This window comes from Cannabis sativa, chromosome 1, assembly GCF_029168945.1.
Source record: "Cannabis sativa cultivar Pink pepper isolate KNU-18-1 chromosome 1, ASM2916894v1, whole genome shotgun sequence".
Lineage (NCBI taxonomy): Eukaryota > Viridiplantae > Streptophyta > Magnoliopsida > Rosales > Cannabaceae > Cannabis > Cannabis sativa.
In genome coordinates this window covers 34,895,411-34,918,904 of record NC_083601.1, presented here as the reverse complement: position 1 = coordinate 34,918,904, position 23,494 = coordinate 34,895,411, and the positions used below count along the sequence as shown (strand labels likewise).

The 23,494-nt window shown below is 33.0% G+C and overlaps 5 protein-coding genes across 5 annotated transcripts; 4 read left to right on the top strand and 1 right to left on the bottom strand.

Annotated features, from left to right (window-relative positions):
- The first annotated feature begins 342 nt into the window (after positions 1–342).
- LOC115702085 (cytochrome P450 704C1) lies at positions 343–2,803 on the top strand. The gene is made up of 6 exons (XM_030629527.2): positions 343–757; positions 1,072–1,287; positions 1,359–1,649; positions 1,755–2,075; positions 2,163–2,366; positions 2,445–2,803. Exons 1-6 carry the CDS (start codon positions 407–409, stop codon positions 2,625–2,627), a joined length of 1,566 nt encoding a protein of 521 aa, XP_030485387.2. The 5' UTR covers positions 343–406; the 3' UTR covers positions 2,628–2,803.
- A 56-nt stretch (positions 2,804–2,859) lies between these two features.
- Positions 2,860–5,290, bottom strand: LOC115702088 (uncharacterized). Its single transcript, XM_030629529.2, has 5 exons — positions 4,939–5,290; positions 4,746–4,810; positions 3,849–4,054; positions 3,492–3,621; positions 2,860–3,406 (listed from the first exon to the last, which is right to left on the bottom strand). Exons 1-5 carry the CDS (start codon positions 5,093–5,095, stop codon positions 3,269–3,271), a joined length of 696 nt encoding a protein of 231 aa, XP_030485389.2. The 5' UTR covers positions 5,096–5,290; the 3' UTR covers positions 2,860–3,268.
- Positions 5,291–8,127: 2,837 nt separating this feature from the next.
- On the top strand, positions 8,128–9,202 carry LOC115702083 (uncharacterized). Its single transcript, XM_030629525.2, has one exon. It carries the CDS (start codon positions 8,382–8,384, stop codon positions 9,039–9,041), a length of 660 nt encoding a protein of 219 aa, XP_030485385.2. The 5' UTR covers positions 8,128–8,381; the 3' UTR covers positions 9,042–9,202.
- Positions 9,203–18,319: 9,117 nt separating this feature from the next.
- LOC115702097 (RING-H2 finger protein ATL67) lies at positions 18,320–19,496 on the top strand. The gene has a single exon (XM_030629544.2). The coding sequence runs from the start codon at positions 18,545–18,547 to the stop codon at positions 19,163–19,165; it is 621 nt and encodes a 206-aa protein (XP_030485404.1). The 5' UTR covers positions 18,320–18,544; the 3' UTR covers positions 19,166–19,496.
- Positions 19,497–21,237: 1,741 nt separating this feature from the next.
- On the top strand, positions 21,238–22,775 carry LOC115702096 (probable methyltransferase At1g29790). Its single transcript, XM_030629543.2, has one exon. The coding sequence runs from the start codon at positions 21,238–21,240 to the stop codon at positions 22,636–22,638; it is 1,401 nt and encodes a 466-aa protein (XP_030485403.2). The 3' UTR covers positions 22,639–22,775.
- The last annotated feature ends 719 nt before the right edge of the window (positions 22,776–23,494 follow it).

The window sequence follows — 23,494 nt, the reverse complement described above, 5'->3', positions numbered from 1 at the left end:
ATAATATAAAAGTATTTAGATACCATTTCATTAATAAAAAAGTAATAAAAATAAATAAATAAATGAAGTCAGGTTAATATTAGAAGAAAAAAAATGTAGAGAGTTCGGAAAAATATAGACGAGAGTTTCAAGACTGTTAACTCTCGTCAGTAATAGCTGCCTATGAAAAGCAAAGGTTGATTGACTGTCTCGGTACACGCATACCAATTTTATTAAAAAGACTTTCGGTATTGATAGGCTTAAATTATTGGAGCACATTCACGTAAATATTTTAGAAAATAGGTATGGTGATGCAATTAATTCTTTATTTGTATTTTGTAAACTTTCCTAGTTTATTGTCACTTGTCAGAGTATGTCGCACTCCCAATTAAAGTAAAATTAAACTTGTGTTTTTTTTTCTTTTTTAATGGAAACTAAAAATAAACTTGGAATTGAAACTCCTATTACTATACTTTCTAAAGATTTATCCATGGATATCCTCTCAAACCCAGTTCTCTTCTCAGCTTTGGCTTTGGTTTTAACCCTTTTCACAGTCCAATTTCTAAGAAAGAACAAGGCAAAGAAGAAGTACCCACCAGTTGCCGGAACTGTATTCAATCAGTTGCTCAACTTCAAAAGATTGCATCATTATATGACTGATCTTGCAACCAATTACACAACATATAGGCTCCTCAGCCCCTTCAGAAATGAAATTTACACTTCGGATCCTATCAACGTCGAATATATTCTCAAAACCAATTTTGAGAACTATGGCAAGGTACGTTAACAAACAAAACAAAAATACGATTTTTGGGACTTAGGACAGCAAAGACTAAATCACTGATGGTGTGTTAACAAGAACAGCAATGAAAATGAACTGAAATTAAGTCAATTCTTTAAGGAAAAAGTTCACAAACTTTGACACCCTTTTATCCATTCATGAGAAGAAAAGTAAGCTGTTAAAAAATAAGAATTGTGACATTTAAAAAAGTAATTGTACTTGTAGAGCTGCAGAAGGTGTTTATTTTAAACAGGAGCATAATATTTTGCTCACAAAAACTCTGCTATAATATTTTTCCCAAACTTTTGCAGGGTTCGTACAACTACAACATTCTTAAAGATCTTCTTGGTGATGGAATTTTCTCTGTAGATGGTGAAAAGTGGCGGCAGCAGAGAAAAATTTCAAGCCATGAGTTCTCAACAAAAGTTTTGAGGGATTTCAGCAGTGTAATCTTTAAGAAAAATGCATCGAAGCTTGCCAAAATTTTGTCTGAAGTTGCAACAACTAACCAGACAATTGATATTCAAGTAAGTCAACCTAGTTTGCATAACAAAATGTTTACTTGAGATTAATATCTAAGTGAGGAAACATAACACAGGATATGTCTATGAAAGCGATCCTTGATTCAATATTCCAAGTTGCATTTGGACTTGAATTAGACACCATGTGCGGATCAAGTGAAGAAGGAAAGAATTTCAGCGTAGCATTCGATGATGCAAGTGCGATAACCCTCTTTCGTTATGTTGACATCTTCTGGAAGATCAAGAAGTTTTTAAACATTGGAGCAGAAGCTTCCATGAAGAAAACAATCAAAATCATTAATGATTTTGTGTTCAAGATAATCCGCAAAAAAATTGAGTTAATGGAGAGCTCCAAGGACAAGTCTCTTGTGAGTGAAACTAGCTAATGAGTTTCTTTATTTTCTGATTTTAGTCTTACAAGTTTCAACAATGCCATGAAATCATAATTAGTGATATTGTTTACTGGCACACAGATGAAGAGAGAAGATATTCTATCCAGGTTTCTTCAAGTAACTGAGAATGATCCTATTTACTTGAGGGATGTAATTCTTAACGTTATCATAGCTGGAAAAGACACAACCGCAACCACACTTGCCTGGTTCATATACATGCTTTGCAAACATCCTTCTGTACAGGAAAAGGTTGTGAATGAACTGAGGGAAGTGACAAATGCCAAAGGGGTTACAAACTTTGTTGAGTTTGCTGAGTCTTTGAGTGATGAAGTCATGGAAAAAATGCAATATCTCCATGCGGCAATCACTGAAACTCTTAGAATCTACCCTGCAGTTCCAGTGGTAGAGTGCAAAACATAAACAAATATTAATGTAATCAGATAATAATTCTTATGTTATTTCATACCAAATCTCACTCATGTTAAACAGGACGGAAAGATTTGCTTAGCCGATGATACATTGCCAGATGGCTACTCGGTAAGGAAAGGAGATTTCGTCGCATACCAACCGTATGCAATGGGAAGGATGAAGTGCTTGTGGGGTGATGATGCAGAGCAGTTCAGACCAGAGAGATGGCTGAATGAGAATGGAGTTTTTCAACCACAAAGCCCTTTCAAGTTCACAGCTTTTCAGGTAGCTCACATTTCAATTTTCATTTAGTTGCAACAAATTTGAAAGAATCTAAAATAAAATCTCTTGATCCATCCACAGGCAGGACCACGCATTTGTCTCGGAAAGGAATTTGCTTATAGGCAATTGAAGATCTTTGCAGCCGTTTTGTTAAGCTACTTCGAATTTAAATTGAGTGACGAGAAGAAAATTGCCCATTATAGAACAATGATCAATCTTCACATCGATGGAGGTCTCCAAGTTCACGTTCTACCCAGAAATTAGCTTTGGCATCTTTTACCAGACTAATATTGAAGATGTCCCTTATAGACAGAATTAATGAGTTGTTCCATTCAATGTTTCGAGGCCCATATTTCTTAACATTGCACCAGAAATGACCGTCTTGTAATAATTACATAAATATGAATAGAAAATAAATAAATAATGCGTCTTTGGTTGCATATTGTGGTGGGTTCAACCATTCTATTAAAAATTGTTATAATTTCAATGTGTTATATAGAAACCAAAAAATAATTTTAATATTTTATTCATACCCAATAAAAAAGAAAAGCTTCCTCTCAAAACTACATACAAAACAAGTAAATCAAACACTTGGAAGATGAAGCTTTTTCTTGTTTGAAGAAGAAAAAAAAAAACTGAATTGAAGTTACACATTGTCGACATGGTAATTCCCTAATTTACGAAAACTTTAAGGACTCGTGATCTACAAATGCCATAAAACTATCGCTTCACACTTTCTAAGCATTACAAAATACATAAAGCGAACAACTCTCCACTTCATTTGGCCCCTGAACCAAACCATTCCTATAAACTGCAAAATTTTGAGGAGCAGATAAACTTTAGACATCGAGATGTGTCTCACATGACATGAACAATCAGATAAATATTATGAGATGTAAGTGGGACTATAGCCCTTCCGTTGGAGCCGCTGCAGGAAGAGGAAGATGAATCCCAAGCCTTGAGGACCATCCTTTGCTTTTCCTATAGGACTCAATAGCCTGTAACCTAACTAGCTCATGTGAAACATCTTGAGTTTTCTTAACCTGAAGAATACAGTGAAGAGAAATAATAATCAGAAGCAAAGAAAAGAGACGATCTTCCAAGTATCAAAACTTTTAAAAAATCTACCTTGGGGACTGTTAGCAGCTTAAGTGGAGCTTTGACAATATCTCCGAATTCAATCTTCTCATGTCCTGGGAAGTTTAGATTTTCTTCCGTCTTCGTCTTTTTATGCTTGTTTTTCCGAGCTTCCAAGTATCTGAGGATGTAAATATTGTTATTACCTACTGTATAAAGCATGTTTCAACTCAAGCTCACTCACCTTAGGCTTAAATATTCATTTTCAAAACAGAAAAGTAGGTAACTAAATTGTACTGAATTCTGGTGCCAGCAAAACAGAATTAAAATGCCAACGTCTAATATAAGTCCAAAAGAACTAACATACAAGTTTTAACCGACCACTGACTATCATACATATATGCTTACTTTTTCTTGTGCTCCCGTCTTTTTGAACTATTGCTTGATTTTTCCATCTCTGCTACAAAGCGAAGGTCTTCTACTGCCTTTCTCTTTCTCTTCTTCTTTTTCTTTTCATTTGCACTACTCATGACAGTGTCATCGTGATCACTGCTCGAATTCACATCTTTGAATCCAGTAGTTTTCAAACTAACATCATCTTTGTGACCGGTCTTCTACAACATACATATATGCAACCAAATAAATCAATTTGCATGCAGTTAAGTAATGGTAGCTTGGTAAGATTGAGAGAAACTCTATTTTACACTCTTTATTGCACTTTTCCTAACTCAATGTGTGATATATAGATTTACTTCAAAATGATTACAGGTTATTAGTGAAATGCTGCTGTATTGAGATAAGAGGGTGCAAAAGAGGGTGCATTTAGCATTTCTCAACAAGGAAATTAGAAGCAAAGGTAGCCAAAATGCATGTCAAATCCATTACTCTTGAGTCTTGACACAAAACGTTGATAAAAAATTTCAGCATTGACAACATTATAATTATTATAACACAAATGTGTATTTCACACTAAGAGTCTATAATAACTATAAAATGTAAAAGTATGAAGAGCACAATAGTAAGTTTCCTTCACATTAAATTTAAATTTGAATAAGGAATCAAATCAAGTGTACACATTGCACACTAAAAAACATTAAATGAAATCTTAAAAATCAAACTATTGCAAAACATAGCAGCGTCAGAACGCGCCCAAATCTTCCAACTTAAAAAATGAACAATGTGTCAGTCCACAAAAAATCACCTATTTCAAAGAAGAAAAAAATATATACACACAAATTTTCTCCTAGGGGTGCAAATGAGTGTGTTTTTTCTTCTTAATTATGTAATATATAAAGAAATGCTTACTGACTCAGAAGCCTCGTCTCCGTTCTTCCTCTTCTTATGGGCATTCTTTGAATCCCTGGTAGACCCTGGAAAAACCGTAGCAAACTGGTTAACATAGTAATTCTAAAATTGCATACATATAAAATATATATTTTACAATCGAAAGAGGGGAAACTGCATAAATAAATAATGATAATATCATGAAAAGAAAAACCTTCGGGTTGAGGAGAAGTCAAGGAGATGAGTGTACGAAGCTTAGAGGGCAAAGCGTCGAGTTGGGAAGGATTGGGTGGCGGTGGTAGCCGACTGTAATTACCTCCATGTGCCGCTAAGTAGTTTTTCTCCCTCCTTTTCCGTCCTCTTCCTCCCATTATGGCTCTCTGTAAAACCCTAACTGCCAAACTAAATTTCGCCTCTATCTCGTCTCTCTACTCTCTAGTTTTAATCTGGGTTTAACCTACGGGGCCCAACCTTTTCCCGATATGTCACTTTGAGTTTCCAATTTTAATTGTCTTCACATTTAACACCCAATTCACCCTTTCCTTACAATTATGTCCCAATTTTCTAAAACAAACTAAAAATAACACGTCGCCAGCATATAAATAAGTAACATTGTAAAATAAAATAAAAAATAATAACAGGTAAATTTTTGGAAATTTATGTTTAAGCTCCATTCATTAAGTTCGTCAGGAAGGCATCGAACTACCATCGGACCATATTTATTGGGCTACTATCGGACCACCATCCGACCTTCGTCTTTGACCTTTACTCATTTTAACAACAGGAATGCATCAAACTACTATCGGACCACCATCGGGTTTGACAAAAAAATTAGTTTTTTGCCCGAAACTCAGATCTGGCCATTTTTAACCCTAAATCTAATATCTACTCACACATAACAAATATTAATCATACAATTTATTCCTTTAACAATATTATCGATAGTGAAGTCGTGGTTGATGGAGAAGTCGTTGGGTCCGCGGTATTCATTGGGTTCGTGTGTGTGTGTTTACATCAAGCGAGAGAGAGAGAGAGAGAGAGAGAGAGAGAGAGAGAGAGAGAGAGAGAGAGAGAGAGAGAGAGAGAGAGAGAGGGGTAGAATGGGATTTTAAGAAAAAATGACATATTTTACCAATATTGAATAGTTTAGGTTTAAAAAAAAAAAAAATTGGTTCAATAAATGCATAATTAGTCAAATTTCTCTTTTAATATTGTGAGACGGGGATTCGAACTTAAGACATCTTCTTTGTGAGTTGAAGTGTGAAATTATTAAACTATGTCTTTATATGACCACTTGAAAATAACTTTTTTAATGGGTAAATAAAATTTTAATTAATATAGGTAAACCGAACATAGTCCATTACATACAGATATTGCTCATCAAGCGGAATCAATAAAAATAGGCTAACCAAGTCGTTTACAATAAAAAGGACAAACACCCTAACAATATATTAAACTAAATGATCCATAATCTACAAGTTGCGAAACATCAAAATAATGTAAAAAATACTAGATTTTCATCCTGAATGAACATGTGACAGATCACACTTATCAATAGAAAAGTGGAGACCAAAACAGAACAAGAGTATAGGGAAAGTTTAACCTCTAAAATTTTAGTAAACAAAATTAATGTAATAAACTTTAAAATTAAAAAATTACCCACTCGTCATATCAGTATACGGAAAGTAGAGACCAAAACAGAACAAGAGCATAGGGAAAGTTTAACCTTTAAAATTTTAGTAAACAAAATTAATGTAATAAACTTTAAAATTAAAAAATTACCCACTCGTCGTATCAGTATGAGTTTTATTGTAGTTGGTGAAATAGTAGGATATATGAAATCATGTAAACTTAGGCCATCTCCAATGGGCTTGCATAAACCCAATAATAGGGTGATATTACACTAAAAGCATGTCCAACGGCACGGTATTTGCAACCTCAATTTTGGATTTGTTTACAGTGTCCCACCATATTTAGGTGGGCACTGTAGACAACATTAAACTTTTTTTTTTTTTTACTTTTTAATAATTATATAATATTTAAAAAAAATACTAAATAATTATAAATAAATATTAATTAAAACTTTTATAAATGTATTTGTTTGTATTTTTATATTTTTAAGCGTGCTAAAAATATATTAGGGTGTTTGCAGTGCGGGTAGTGCGGTTTTTGACCATTTTTTTTAAACCAATCCATACATGCAGTTTTTTCAATTTCTCAAACTGCACCCGCACCGCGAAATTAAAAAATCGCGAAAACCACACCGCAAAAAATGGTGCGATGCGGTACAGTTTTTGTGATTTGGACTATTACCAATAATTAAACTATCACAAATACAACAAAACTTGAGCAACACTTGTCAAAAATACCATAAAGCTTGAAAATAAATATAAAAAAAAAATTAAATTTCAATAATTGTAAATTAAAATATTTAATGTTTACTAATATGATTTATTGAATTTAACAAATATTTAGTATTAAAATATTCTTATTATATTATTAAAATAATAGAATAATAAAGAATATAATATATTTGGTGTAATTTTTAGTGTTGTGGTTGGAATTGAAAAAAAATTTAGTGTTGAAATAGTAGATTTTTGGTGTTAATTTAACAACAAATTTAGGTTTCTCCAGGAGATGCCCTTAATCTCCCAAAAAACCATGATATGAAGTAATTGTTCTGTCATCTCATTGGAACAAGACACCAGCTCAAAATCAACATTGAACATTGACGTTACCTGTAGTAAAGAAAATAGTTAGCAGTTGGTGGTGTGTCCATATATATTTAGTGCAACTCTTCTAAACAAGGTTTTTCTTTTCTTATAATATAAAAGTCAAAGGCGCAGCTTTCAAATATAATAACTTCAATGCCATTATAACATACATAATAGAATATAGTAATTTGATATAGGTCGGTAGTACTACTACTATAGTCTATAAAGATACTCAAAATCAATAAAGATATCTACAATAATTAAAAAAAAAACAAACAAATTCAATTCAAATTAATATTTAATTTAACTCTACTTAGAAAAAGTAGCACAGCTTCGACATAATAAACTTGCTCTTCGAGTCCTTTTCAAAAAAAAAAGCTAGCTCTTCCATTGGGAACCATTTTTCTACCCCATATAAAAAAAAAAAAAAACAGATGTTTCGATTTGTTTATTCGTGTCGTATGAAAGCTTCAATTGTGATCGTTGACGATGACTGATCAAATGTTATTATTATAAATTCATTTTTCTTTCAACATCTTACAAATTAATGACAAGTGTTTGGATCAAAATGGTCTAATTTAGAAATTAATGCCATTGCCAACCACACTTGAAAATGACAATTATAAATTATTTACACTAATAATTAATTATGCTATATATATGTGTGTCTAATAAGCAATACCTGCTACTGGCCTACTACCAGTGGAAAAATTATGTAATATTTGAGATTTTCATTAATTCTTCCCACTACACGAAGAAAAAAGAGGCAAAATTCAACTGCTTGAAAATGTTGAATAAGACACCATGGCTGATCACATTGTTTATATAACTCAAAAAAGTAAATAAAACTTGGCAAATTAGGTCCCTCACCACTAGTCACTACCCAATATATATATCCTCTCTTCTTTCAACAAAATAATCTTAATACATAAAGCTGGTGAACATGGTGGAGAAGGAACAGGCTCGACCGCTAGCCCCGGCGGCTGACCGACCGAACAGCAGCGACGAAGACGATGTCGCGGCGCACTTGAAGAAAATTCGTCGCAGAAAATTGATCAAGTGTTGTGGCTTCATCACAGCGGTGCTTCTAGTCGTAGCGGTGGTGATCATAATCCTCATCTTCACTGTGTTTCGAATCAAGGACCCCATTATCAAGATGAACAAGATTACGGTCGCACAATTGAATTTAGTCAACACTACGACACCAAAGGCCGGAAGTAACATGTCGTTGACTGCTGACGTGTCCGTTAAGAACCCCAACGTGGCGTCCTTTAAGTACAGTAACACGACTACGTGGTTGTACTATTACGGAACGGTGGTCGGAGAGGCCAAAGGCCCACCTGGGAGGGCCAGGCCCAGAAGAACCATGAGGATGAATATCACGGTGGACATCATTATGGGCCGGATTATGTCCAGCCCAAATTTTGTGGCCGATGTGGCCTCCGGCCTTTTGTCAATGAATAGCTATTCGCGGATTCCGGGTCGGGTTAAAATGTTGGGCATAAAGAGACATGTTGTTGTGATGATGAATTGCACCATGACCGTTAGTATCTCAAGCCAGACAATTCAAGAACAGAAATGCAAGAGAAAGGTTAAACTATAGGGTACATCTTTATTTTCTTGTTTATATATATGGTTGAAAGTTATTTAGAAAGATCTCAATTTTTTACATATTATTAATTAGAGAGAGTAGATTATTACGTTTGTAGACTGTAGACTGTAGTATCTTGACAGATATTATTTTAGTATTTTATTTCTTCTTTATTTTTTTGTTTTCTTGTTTTTTTTGTTTTTTTGTTTTTTCTTGAAAAATAGCATCTATATTATATGAAAGAGCTTTAAACAAAATACATCACTCGGCAAGAAGGCAACCTCTAAATAGCCGGCAGTGTTTACACTTAGAGCTCTTTTAGAAATACTAGTGAGAGTACTCGTGCTACGCACGTGAGGTATTTTTAATTTTTCTTTAAAAAATAATTATATTGAAACGAGACATATTACTTATTAAAATAATAAAACTGAAATATACTGAAATAAACCTAAAAATATCAAATTAGGCAAAATACTCCAAATTGTACATAAAATTAAAATGAATCTTCATAAAAAATTAAGATTAAAATAAAAAATTACGATAACTTAATTTAATTTTTATATGTTAAAATTTAAACTATATGTACAAAGTACTGCAAGAAAAATACATGAATATTTCATCTAATTATTAATTTTAAAAAATCAAAATTACAAAATATTAATTTAAAAATAGCAGTACATTTATCACTTATAAATGGGTTTTTTTTAAAATAAAATGAAGAAGAAAAATGAACTTTGAATATACATTGAATTCTACCAATATTTCAAAAAAAAAGACAATAATTAAGCTTTTATATGTAAAAGTTTAAACTATATTACAAAATGCTATAAGAAAAATATATAAATTAGTTCATTAAATTATTAATTTTAAAAAAAGAAAGAATCAAAATTACAAAATAATAATTTAAAAATATCAATACTATTCATCACTTATTAAATATATGTATCTCTATAAAAAAAAAAATGGAACTCTAATCTATGCCTATTGTCATTTTTTATATAATTAAATTATATTTGAAAAATTATAATTATTCTTGCCATTAAATAAAAAGATATAATAGTAATTAACAAAAAAATGAGTAACTTTTTTGTAATTTACTTTGAAAAGCCCAAAACACATTCTCTTTTATAGAGTTATAGATTATGAGCCATAAAATTAAGAATTTTATGAGCTGATAGTGTTTAACTTAGAGCTCTTTAAGTAATATTATGAGCCACAACATTAAAAAATTTATGCCTTTTAGTAAACTTGTATCCTAATAATTTTTTTTTTTTTTTGAATGAATATCCTAATAATTAATAACAAATTAGAAGCATTCAAATAGATAGTAACGTAATTTTACACCTTTCATCTAGCCATAGTTCCTTTCAGGATAATGATTATAATGTCTGAATCACTTTCAATTATCACAAACTAATTTTTTGATCCATTGCTGAATTCAAAGCACAAACACAAGTCTCAGCTTCTTTAAAATAGCCGGTTGATGAACTCATGAAAAAGAGAGAGAGAATTGGACCACATCACTTCCTCTAAGTGATTTCTAGCCAAAGCAGCCACCATTGTCAATCCCCACAGCAAAATCATGATTGATTTTGATACAACCCAATGGGAGAGAAGCCTAATTATCAGCAGAGTTAGCGAACAATTTAGAACAAAGAGAGCAAGAAAACTCTGCAAAATAAGAACCAATCAAGTTAATATAATGGAGAATATAGTAAATAAGGTTGTTATGAACTTTGTCATTCCGAACATTTTAAATTGTGTCCACCATGATTGAAGCATAAAGAAACACATTATTTAAACCAACACCCCTCTCGTTAAGACTTTGTAAGAAATTGACCCAATCAAAGCATCTACCACCATTATCTTGTAAAGTTACAAGGCCTGATGGAAATGATCTCCATAATTGAGAATCGAAATTACAATGGAGGAAAAGATATCCCATGGATTCTTTTTCTCTTCCACACAAGGGCAAAATACTTCATCAATGAACGGGCACAAATTGGCAACACATTTGACAAAATCGACCACCAAAATTTTTTATACCTTTCTATAATTTTTGTATTCCACAATTTATTCCATAGGAAGGGATATTAGAGTTGGCCTCACATTGCTAATCTGTAAAAATAAATTGTCATATATAAGAGGAATGGACTACTCCTCTCATTGCCAATTGGTTTTGAGATAGAACACTATTCACTTTATCCTTAAATTCTAAAATATTATCAGAGTCGCTTGTGATCCGTTGTGAGCCCAAAGTGCCACCTGTCCAAAAAGATACTTCCCCTGTCTCCCATAAACCTCCATTTGGGATCTTTCAGTCAATGTATGCCAATTTTCAGTGTTGGATCTTTGACCTGTTTCAAAATCCACAAATTTTTCCACATGTACACCTATAAATTTTCTAATATTTGGTCTTGTGGGATTCTTTCAAATGTCACGTTCGGTCATGTGATCTCTTAAAGGTCGTTGGTTATACTCATATTTTTCAGGCCCAAACGTGTGGAGAGTGTATTAAAGTTAGTCCTGTTAGGTTTTATGCCCTAAATAAAAATCCATTTCAATGTAATCTATTTTATTCAACATCAATAAAGAAACAGAAGTATTTTTCATTCATTTGTGTATGTTTTGGTTCACTTTATCAATTGCTTGTCTATTTGATTCATAAATTCATCTTAAACCCTTTTCACATACTTGATCATGTTTATTGTGCTGTCATCACATTGGAAAGTAAACATGACTGTGTGAATAAAGTCTCCTAGATTTATCAGACACAGGGTTTTACTGATATGATAATCTACAACAAGAGTTTACTTGTATTTGGAGAAATACTATGTTCTTTCCAGAACATTGGTTAAAGTAAAGCTCAGGTTGGATGCATGGAGTATGCATCGGAAGGGACTGATATTGAACTTTGACTTAGATTTAATTAAACTTACCGTAAAATCTATTCAAGTCAATATCGCCAAGTTGATCCTAGATCAAATGATCTTAATCCTGTTATGATTAGGCTCAATCTTGAAAGGCTATTCGTGTTCTTTGATTTGTTAGTTAAGCCTACTTTTAGGTCAGGGTGATACGTACATTTTGAGAACACGGTAGTGCAATTGAGTGGGAGCGCTAGCATAAACAAGGAATCTATAGCTTCTATCTGGCGAATAGTAAGCAAAGGATGATCTCCTTCGAGCTTGACCAAACGAAAATAAATGGTGGAGATCTCATTTCACATAAGCTGAAATATCATTTATACGGGGTCAAGTGTTTTAAGGATAAAATACATAGTAGGGTGTTTCGGTAATCTAATCCCTTTACAGTGTAGATCATTCATATAGAGGATCATTGATCAAATTAGGATTATAAAGATGGATAACTAATGATGTGTCCATATGGTGGAACATATAGAGCATTCTATATACTGAGAGTGCAATTCTAAGTTCTATGCGTGGATTCAACGAAGAATTAATAAGTTAGTGAATTTTAGTGCTAAATTCTTGATCTACTTATTGGAAGCTCGGTTATATAGACCCATGGTCCCCGCACTAGTTGAGATAATATTGTTTGTAAGACTCATATAATTGGTTTTGATTAATCAATTATAATTCACAAGTTAGACTATGTCTATTTGTGAAATTTTCACTAAGTAAGGGCGAAATTGTAAAGAAAGAGTTAATAGGGGCATATTTGTTAATTATGATACTTTGTATGGTTCAATTAATAAATATGATAAATGACAATATTATTTAATAATTATTTATAGTTATTAAATAGTTAGAATTGACATTTTAATGGTTGAATTAGGAAATTGGCATTTTTGAGAAAATCAGATACAAAGGTGTTAAAATTGTAAAATTGCAAAAAGCAAGGTCCAATCCACTAAGCCATGGCCGACCACTTTTGTAGGCTTTTTAAGTTGATATTTTTATTATTTTAATGTCAAATAATTCAAACCTAATTCTAGTGGAATGCTATAAATAGATAGTGAAGGCTTTAGGAAAATAACACACACACACTTTCTGAATCAGAAAAACCTGAGCCTCCTCTCTCTCTTCCCTAGCCGCCACTCACTCTCTCTCTTCTTCCTTTGATTTTCGAACTTACCCCAGTGATTAGAGTAGTGCCCACACACAGCAAGCAATACCTCAATCATAGTGAGGAAGATCGTGAAGAAAGATCATCAGCAAAGGAGATTCAGCATCAAGGGTTCAGAGAAAGAGATCCAGGTTCAGATCTTGATAATACTCTGTTACAGAAAGGATTCGAGGGTTAGAGATCTGAACGGAAGGAGTCATTTAATTCCGCTGCACCCAATGTAAGGTTTCTTAAACTTTATATGTGTTTAATTTATCGTTTTAGAAACTTCTTATTTAGGATGTTAATAAACATACTTGTGAGTAGATCTAAGATCCTGGTAAAATATTTCCAACAAGTCCTACATTGTTAATATGTGGAAATAAATTGTCATATATAAGATGAATGTGCTACTCTTATTATTGCCAATTGGTTTTGAAATAAAACCTCATTCACCTTAGGGAAATTTACATAGTATACTAACTTTTGCTATTTTTTTACAAAAATACTGTGAGACGAAATTTTTTACTTTTTTACTGTGTTTTTTTATAAGTTTCATACTGCAGTATACTGTGTTAAACTGTTGTTTTGAGTTGTTCTGCTTTGTGTTTTACTGGTGTTTTATAAAAACATAGTATTTTTGAAAAAATTTCCGTGTGACAGTATTTTTGTAAAAGTTAACCCAAATTACAGTATTTTTGTAAGTTTCCCTTCACCTTATTCTTAAATTCTAACAAGGGAGAAACAACTCAATATGATGCAGGGTCCAAACTATTAAGTAAGCCAATTTGGTAAAAAATTTACCATTTAGCTTTTTTAGTCCAAATCCACTATTTTATCATCAAATAGTTTGTGAAGTTAGTCGCAATTCCAATCTTAATTCCTTCTTTTTTACTTTGTTTTCGGGAAGTATATATATTAGCTTATTTAATATTTTTTAAAATCATTCAGGGCATTTTTTTAAAAGCAATGATTAAAATTGTAACATTATTACATGAAAAGTAAAGGGAATAAGTAGGCTACCTCTACAATATATTTAGTTATTTATTTATTTTCAATGTAGTATGTTTATATAGTACAATATGGACTAATTAAAAAATAAAAATAATTTAACTATGCAAGATGTAAAGTTGTAACTTATAGAGACACCACGTGTTTTTATAAAATAATTTATAACAATAAACTAATGGTTTAATAAAAATTATATTTTAATGAAAACTTAATAATTAATTAAAATATAAAATGGATGTTGGCACAACAAAATTATTTAGGATTGGGAATTCCATTTTTAAAATTTTACAAAATATACATTACAATTTTACGATAAAGAACTTATACTTATCAAAGTCGCCATAAATCAAAATACTGACTACTCGACACTACTAGCTGGATAAGTTGATATGTATATTTGCTGGGGAAGACCTCTAACTCATAGCTGACCTAGCTCAGTCCTTTTCTTACTTACACCACAAAACGCCTGTAAGTCACAAAGATTCAACAAGATACTTTTTTGAGCAAGTTCATTATACATCATAATCAAATTCGGAGAAAGTTCATTTTTGAGCACTCAGAGCACTTGGTGCCTCGGCACCCAGCACTAGGTTGACAATTTATCAATCTGGGTGATTTCCAAGTATCAGATCGACGGCTAACTTTTGCATCTTCTTCATCTTCATCAAAAATAGGGAAATGGATACTTTCAGGAAAGAAACAACACTTCTTGGTGCCAGAAGCAAGGTCCAGTGCCCAGGTTGACACCTAGGGCTAGCCCAGTGCCTTGGTTGACATTTTCTTAACCTGGGCAGATTTTGATGACGTAATTCGAGAATTCTTTCAAGTATGTTCTAAGTTTTCAACAAAGATTAAGATTCAACTCTTTTCGGGAACCAAACAAAACTTTTGAAGGGCCATAAAGGGGAACCAGTGCCCAGATTGACATATTGTCAACCTCGGTTGTTTCCAATCAAGTTCTCGAAAAAGTGTTCCAAGTATTTTTCTGTCATAAAAAATAATAAAGATTCAAGCAAATTTTGGGAGAAAACCACAAATTCAAGGCCTTGGAAGTAAAACCTAGTGCACTAATTTTGATCATTCATGTGGCAAATTTGATTTGACCATCAATTTGGAATGGTCAAAAATAGGGTGGGAGTCCTCATCCTCAAGTTCAAGAACTTTGGAAGTAACAAAACGACATCCCAAAAAATCTGAAATGAGTACCCAGCCCCCAGGTTGACAAATGGTCTAGTGCGTTGGGTTCTGCTTATCCGATTATGATTTCGTTTCGACCGTTCGTCTCGTTTTTCGCAATAACTAAAATTCATGAAGTTAGAGAAGTCAAATTCACAACTTCATATTCTCTCATTTCCAACATGGGGAAACCACTTGAAAAATGAAGAGTTTCGAGTCTCTCATTTCCGCAGAACATCAACATCTCTGAAAGCTAGTGACTAGCTTCGCTAGAACACACAAACCAACTAAGTGATGTCAAAATATCACTTAGGCGTCATAAGTAACCCCCTTAGACATTTTTTCAATTACCCAACGTCTAGGTTGACGTCATATATCAACGTGGGCGCTGGAATATAAACTTGGACGCTAGATGTCAATCGGGATATTGGGCCATGAACTACATTCAGTAAAACAACCATAACGCACTCAATATTGATCCGATTAATGCAATTTAACTTGCATTTTGAAGCTGTATTAATTCTCTCTCAAGTCATGTATCACACTTAAATTTCAATTGTGAAGTTGTCGACCTCAAATTTCACCCCAATGGAGTCACAAAAATAAGCTCCAACTTACCCGAAGCTGATCCCGTCGTTGTGGCTCGGGCTCCAAAAATCGACGATCAATTTTAGAAGTTAATTTTCTCTATTAGATCATCATCTATAGTAAAAAATATCCAACTTATGTTTTTTCATTATTTTATTCCTATTTTAAAGGGCTCATTCAGCTGTAAAAGGAGAGCTCCCTTAGTTCATTTTTCATTTTTAGAAAATTACCCACAAGGTCAGAGCATCTCTCTTTAGAAATTACAGCTTAAACACTTAACCTTTTTCTGTAATACCATCTTATGAGAAATAAATGTTAGAGATATTATTACAATGGAAGAAAATCAAGACATTACAACTCTATTGTAATATAATACAAAGATTAACAAAGAGATTTAATAAATGTTACAACAACATAATATACAATATATATATTATATATACGAAATGTAGAAGAAGATAAGAACACAAGTTATATAAAATATGTATATATAACAAGAGAATAATATATATATACATACACTTACTCACAACCTTGAGTGTAGATTAGTGGGGATCACCATGACTTGAACAAGGTATTACACCTTTGTCCAAAAGCTTATTTCCCTTATCTCTAAGCACTAAGGGAACTCTCTAGGAAATAGCTTTGAGAATTATCAAGCCTTAGGGTTTTCTAGCAATGTGCTTTTTTGATAGAAAACTTCATCTCTCCTAAATAAGCACATTAGACTCCTTTATATAGTGTTTAGGTGATCACACTTAGAATTCAAACTCACCATCTCATTTCTCTCATATAATGAGCATTAATATAGTTTGTAACAACTATATTTTAAACCATTTGAATCCTATCATCAAATTGTGTAACATCTCTTTTATTACACAATATTACGATCAACCAAAAGAAGTTACAAAAACAATTAACTTTGTAACTCTTCTCCATGTTATAAAGTGTAGGTTACAATTTTAAGTTAAATAAATTATATGTTACACAATTTATTTACCAAACACTTAATACATATTATTCACATAATAATATATATTACCACATTTTAATCTACATATTATTATATTAAAAATAATATAACAATAAAAACTTGAAGTAGACGTAACTCTATTACTATTGCAATACAGGGAGTGAACTACTATAAATTGTCGAGTCTTTCTTTATTTATACTTAACAAATATTTCATTCTCATCAATCTAGCAAACATGTATGGCTTAAGAATCTATAGGAACCTCAATCTAGATTTCTGAATCAACAAATACGATGTAGAGTGAGGCTGATCTTGAATCTTTTACTTAATCTTGTCATTAGCTTAAATACAAACTTCAACTTTACCGTAGTCATTAAATTAGTAATTCTAAAAAGTTCTTCGTTGTACCAACTCCAAATTGCTCCTTATGTCCTATTCACACTAGTTTACCTTGCTATGCTGAATTACTTCGTTCCAATAAATACAACTGTAGGATGATGTTAACTAAGAGCATCTCCAATAAAGATGCAAATAAGTGATGTAAATACAAAATATAGCTTACTTTGTTAAAAATTTACTCCAATAGTATGTTAAATTATAAAGTAAATATCTCACGTAACAAAAAGTGATTCAAATTTGGATCACAATATAACATGATTCAAATTTTATGTCACAATAAATGCTCTGATTTTATATTTACTATAATACCATTTTTAATATTTTATTATTAAAGTGTAGTTAGCATGCTCATTTACATTGAATAACTTCCATAATTATTGTTATTTTATTATTAAATTTTATATTTACTACTGTATGATTATTATTATTATTATTTTATATTTTTAATAAATTATTAGATGGGCATTAAAAAATATATTAAATTTTGTATCAAGATTTATAATTATGCATTAGAGTATATCAGTATAATAGTAAAAATTGATGCAAAAATGTCACAAAACTATTATTTGTACCAAATAAATATAGATCAACATTTGCATCTTATATTGGAGATGTTTTAAGCTTCCAATTAAAACTCTCTCTTATATTTTGTATGAGAATATGTGTATATATTAATATTATATATTTAAAATAAATAAAATATAATTAAATTTTAAAAAAATATAATTTTAGTGATATATTCTAAAGAAGCTTACATATGCAGTAATATAAAAGTATGCTGTAAAAAAAAATTAGTGATGTATTTTAAAAGATAGAAAAGAGAAATTGATAAGAGTGCTCTAACACTATGGGTGTAAAATTTGCAATATAATATCAATTTCCACTTATTTTAATTTAATAAAAATTATAAAAAATCAAATATTAATTAGATGTGGTGAAGATACTAAACACATTGTGGTAGCAATGCTGTAATATGTTTTACCATTGAATTTGCATTGGAGAAGATAGTTAATATTAATAATTAAAAAATTAAAATAAGTGATGGGCATGGGGTAAAGTGAATTAAGGGGAGATTAAATTGGATTGAGAAAGGTAAGAAAAGTTGGGTTGTCTCCATTGAATGCCATCTCTTTTATTTCCAAACCTCGTATTAAATGCAGCAGCTGGAGTATCCACCCACCTTCCCCACTCTCCTCTCCTCTCTCCCCCCAAAAAAAAAAAAAATCTTTCCCTCTCACACACTCTCTCTCTCTTCTCCATAACAAATGGCTAAACCCCTTCAACCCTTTTCTCTCTCCCAATGTCCTCCTCTTCCTCCGCCACCGCCGCTGTTTCTGCAAATTCCACTTCATCCAACTACTTCACCAATCTCGGCCTCGGCTATCCCATCGCCATAGCCCTCGGCTTCCTTGTCCTACTTTCCATTCTTCTTCTCGCTTCCTACATCTGCTGTCGCAGCGCTTCATCCCATTCCCATCACCATCGTAACTCCTCATCTTCTTCTCTTCCTCGAAACCCAAACCCTAATTCCGACGGCGTGATTTTACCCAGAATCATCTTCGTTGCCGAGGATGACGACGAAGACGAAGACGGCCGCCGTGACCTCGACGAAAGCTCCGTCATCGGACTCGATCAGTGCGTTATCAATTCGTACCCTAAATTTCCTTACGAGAGGGACGTTGCGAGCATCAAGGAGTCCACGTGTTCGATCTGTCTTTGCGAATACAAGGACTCCGAGATGCTCCGAATGATGCCCGAGTGTCGCCACTACTTCCACCTGTGCTGCCTCGACGCGTGGCTCAAGCTCAACGGCTCTTGTCCTGTCTGTCGCAACTCGCCGTTACCAACGCCGTTATCTACTCCTTTGCAGGAGGTTGTCCCTCTTTCACAGTTCGCTGCTGACCGTCGACGGAGTAGGTGATGATGATTGTGCCGTTTTGTGGGTTTTCTCTACTCTTTTTTTTTTTTCTCTGGTTGGATTATTTGGGTCTAACTCGGCGGTTGTTTCACTCGTTTGGTACGGGAACTGTATATCTTTTTCTTTGTTGGGTTTGGTTTGAGATTGAAATCTGGATATGGCTTTGAAACAAATGAGTGTTGTTAGTTTTATTACATGAAATCCAAGTTGTTAATTTTGCTTTCACTGTTACATATATGCTTTGTTTATTAAGCAGTTTCTTTTATATAATTTACTACTTTCACTAAACTTAACGGTATCTTTTTCAATATTTATATTCATTTTTCTTTCTTTCTGGGGTTTTCTTCTTCTTGGCCTTTACTGCTTGTGTTCAACTTATTATATTTTAAAATATATATATTTATATAATATTTGTTCGGAAGTTAGTAGTATATATATTTGCTACTGACATTGGCATGTGTTGATACTTGGATTCCAATCTAGTGTCCATAGTTGTAAATTACAGGTAGGAGGGGCTCTTCAACTTCAAATGTTCTATCCTCTTTCTGTTTTTTTGCTAATAAATTGTCCACGTCTATTTTAGTTGGATATTACTATAGAGTTTTGATTTGGTGGTCATTTTTAGTACGTGTAATTATGTTAATTTTTTTTTGTTGTTGAACGAATTAGGACAATTTATTGATGAGAGGGACTTTAAAAGAATGTGCATCAAATGGGTGAATTACTGTCTGGTAATATATATAAATGGGCTGTATAATAACTCTGTTACTTAATAAATTCACAGAATGAGTTTGCATGGGAAGCTACCACTGTATTCATACTCTATTTTTGCTGCTTTTCATGTGATTTCAATTTGGTGACTCCAGTCAAATATAAAAGTATTTTTTGAATGTTAATCTCTATACAGAGACAAGGTGGGGCTATCAAACAAAAGCTTTGTATTTTGACCTTTTTAAGCACATTTCGAAAACAAACAAACAAACTACATATCTACGTACGTACTACGATAAACAGAGTTAATGTGAACTGTAGTCTGTTTCTATTGAAATTTTAACAACACATTTCGGCATTTAACACTAGCACATGTCAATCTACCACTGTGGTTGCTTGTCCTATGTGGCTCTCATAATTTAAGTTCCATTGTCAAGAGGTTATGATGCATCAACATCATCATCATCACGCACGAAATCTTACTATTTACTTTAGAGAAAACTAGAGGCTTGAGCATGGATGAATAGTCGTGAAATTTGTCATTTGTGAATAGAACCAGTATAATAAAATGGTCAATGGTCATGCACCCACTTTTTCGTTAGTTTTGCTCTCAGTTTTCAAACTATTACAAAGAAGAAGAAATTAATACAAAATAAATGTTTAATTAAGAAAATGGTCCATGGTAGAAAGTAGTGGTTGATTGTCTCTCACTTTAGGCAGTTCGTAGCCCATAAAAATTAAAAATACACAGCTACTTCTATGCTGAAGAATGTGCTTGGTTTGTAGGACAGAGTGCCCTTAATTACAGGAGCTGACCACTTGTTGCTCTTTTGAGTTTGACAAACTTCTTAATACGGCATCCAATACTTTAACCTTTACAAGCAAATACACACATTATGTTTCCAGAAAAAATGGTGAAACAATTATAATAATAAAATTTTAAAAAGTAGATAAATATTTATCTAAAAATATTGTGAACTTTTCCCGATAACAATGGGCTCTGATCTCAAGAATTTTGAATCTTCAATTTTTCTTTTTAATTAACTCTGACTATGACTTTCCCATCTCCATTTACAAGTTTGTTTATACCAATGTCAAACTCATCGAATCTCAACCTATGAGCAAAGCCGATTTCAGGTACATGGCTTACTTATCCTGTTTATTGAACTGTTTCAACAGTCTGAGTTATCATTTATCTGAAACTCTTGTTGTAGATTAGATTATTATTATTAGTTTTTTTTTTTTTTTATATGATGGATTTAAATGATTCAAAATCACTGGATTAGATTATCGGAAACTCTTGTTATTTTGCAGTGGCTTTCTTTGTTCACTTTCTTAAAATATAATAATAATAAAAAGAAAATATGCCAAAACAAAGTGTTGTATCGAAGTTAGGAACATGGAGAGGAATTCACAGGTCACTCGTAGTACTGGGCACACTTAGTCTTTTCATTTTGGTCGCCACTTTCTCCAAAGTCTACTCTTTCAGATCATCAATCCTCGTAGCTAATACGTTCTGCAATCAAGAACACACTCAAAGCCAATCCATGACCCAAATCCAAGTGGGAGAAGCACTTGATAAAGTTATTAAGATGATCCATAAAGAGATTCAAGAGTTTGAAAATACACCAACTACAGATTCTTTAATAAAACGACATACATTTTTGGCTGATATACTGGGTCTTATCGAGTCAGTCAAAGAATCTTTGCCTGAGATTCAACTCAACCCTCCCATCAATCAAACCCATCATTTGTTGGGATCCAAGCAACTATCTGATAAGCCAGAGAATCATTTTTTGATCGAAGAGATTCGCAAGTACGTGAAGATGAAACCCAACAGGCTAGGGAAGCAGAATTTCATGGGAGCTAATGGAACTTTTACAAGCATTGGTCATGCTTGTTTCGCCATGAGAAAGGATCTGGAAGAGTATATGGATTATGACATTGGTGATATCTGCAACGATGACTGGAAACTAGCCCAGAAGCTCATGGTTCATGGATGTGATCCGCTACCTCGAAGGAGATGCTTCTCCAGAGCACCGCAGCTATACGACAAGCCTTTTCCCATAGAAGAGTCGTTGTGGAAACTCCCAAACAACAGAAATGTCCGATGGAGTCAGTACCGATGCAAGAATTTCACTTGCCTAGCAGCCAATTCTACTCGAAAGGGGTTCTTCAAGTGCGCAGATTGCTTCAATCTCTCAAATCACGAGATGCCCAGATGGGTTAAACTAGAGAATCCGAATGAAGACAGTGCAGATTTTCTTGCACACCAAGTGCTCGACCTAAAGCCTGGGGAGATTAGAATTGGCTTGGATTTCAGCGTTGGGACTGGAACTTTTGCAGCCAGGATGAGAGAATTTAACGTGACTATAGTTACAGCTACAATCAATTTTGGGGCACCCTTCAGTGAGATGATAGCTCTTCGGGGACTGGTCCCACTCTACTTAACGATAAATCAACGGCTGCCCTTCTTTGACAACACTCTTGATTTGATCCATACCACAAGATTTCTAGATGGTTGGATTGATTTTGTGCTGCTGGACTTTGTTTTGTATGATTGGGACAGAGTGCTTAGGCCCGGTGGTCTCTTGTGGATTGATAGCTTCTTTTGTTTGAAGGATGATTTGGATGATTATTTGGAGTCGTTTAAGATGTTAAGATACAAGAAGCATAAATGGGTTGTGGTACCAAAACTTGATAGAGATGATCGAGAGGTTTTCTTTTCTGCTGTACTTGAAAAACCGCCCAGACCATTTCGGTAATTGCATACACATTCTTTTTATTATATATTTGTAAGTATTATGCAGTAACACGTCGATACCTTCTTGACTGTTTTAATAAGAACTATAACATGTTCTGTTTGAAGATATTAATAATAGGATCATTTGTGAACACGAAATTCTGAGTAGATTTGCTCTGGAGTCTGGTGTTCATTTATTATATCCAATGTGAATTGAAAGTAGATAAACTGAAGAAGAAGTCGAAGTCGAAGATAGACAAAAAAGCAATAAATACTTTTGTAAAATTAAAGATACATACCATAGATGAGAGTATTGTCCATGTCACAAATTTTCAATAAGAATACTACAGACAACAATTTTTGTTTCAAAATTTATGCAAACTAGTACGAGGAATGAAGATTGCAGTATTCTCTTTGTTGAGAACATTCATATTTATTATTGAGCTTATGATAATGCTCTTCTGTAGTGGGCTTCCCAAACAAAATAGAAAACAAACTACTATTATGGCTGGTGTTATAAGATGAGGAATTTGTGAATGGTTTTGAGATGTGGGCCTCAGATTATTATGAGTCAGCTACACTGGAAAAGTAATGGGGATGTAGTTTTCATTCTTGCAAGTCATGTCAACTCGATTGTGACTTTTGTTTGGTAAATACTCGATTGTGACTTAATTGTAACAATTCCTTATTTCTCTACTGGGCCAGCCCACAATAAAAAAGGTGACCCACTAAAGATTCCATACGCTATCTTCACCCAAACATATAAGAAAAAGAAAAAGATTCCATATGCAGAAAAAGCTAATTCTTTTTGTGGAACAATTGGGGGATTGTGGAAGGGACCTGATTTTTCTTCTTCTTTTTAATTTTTATTTTTTAAT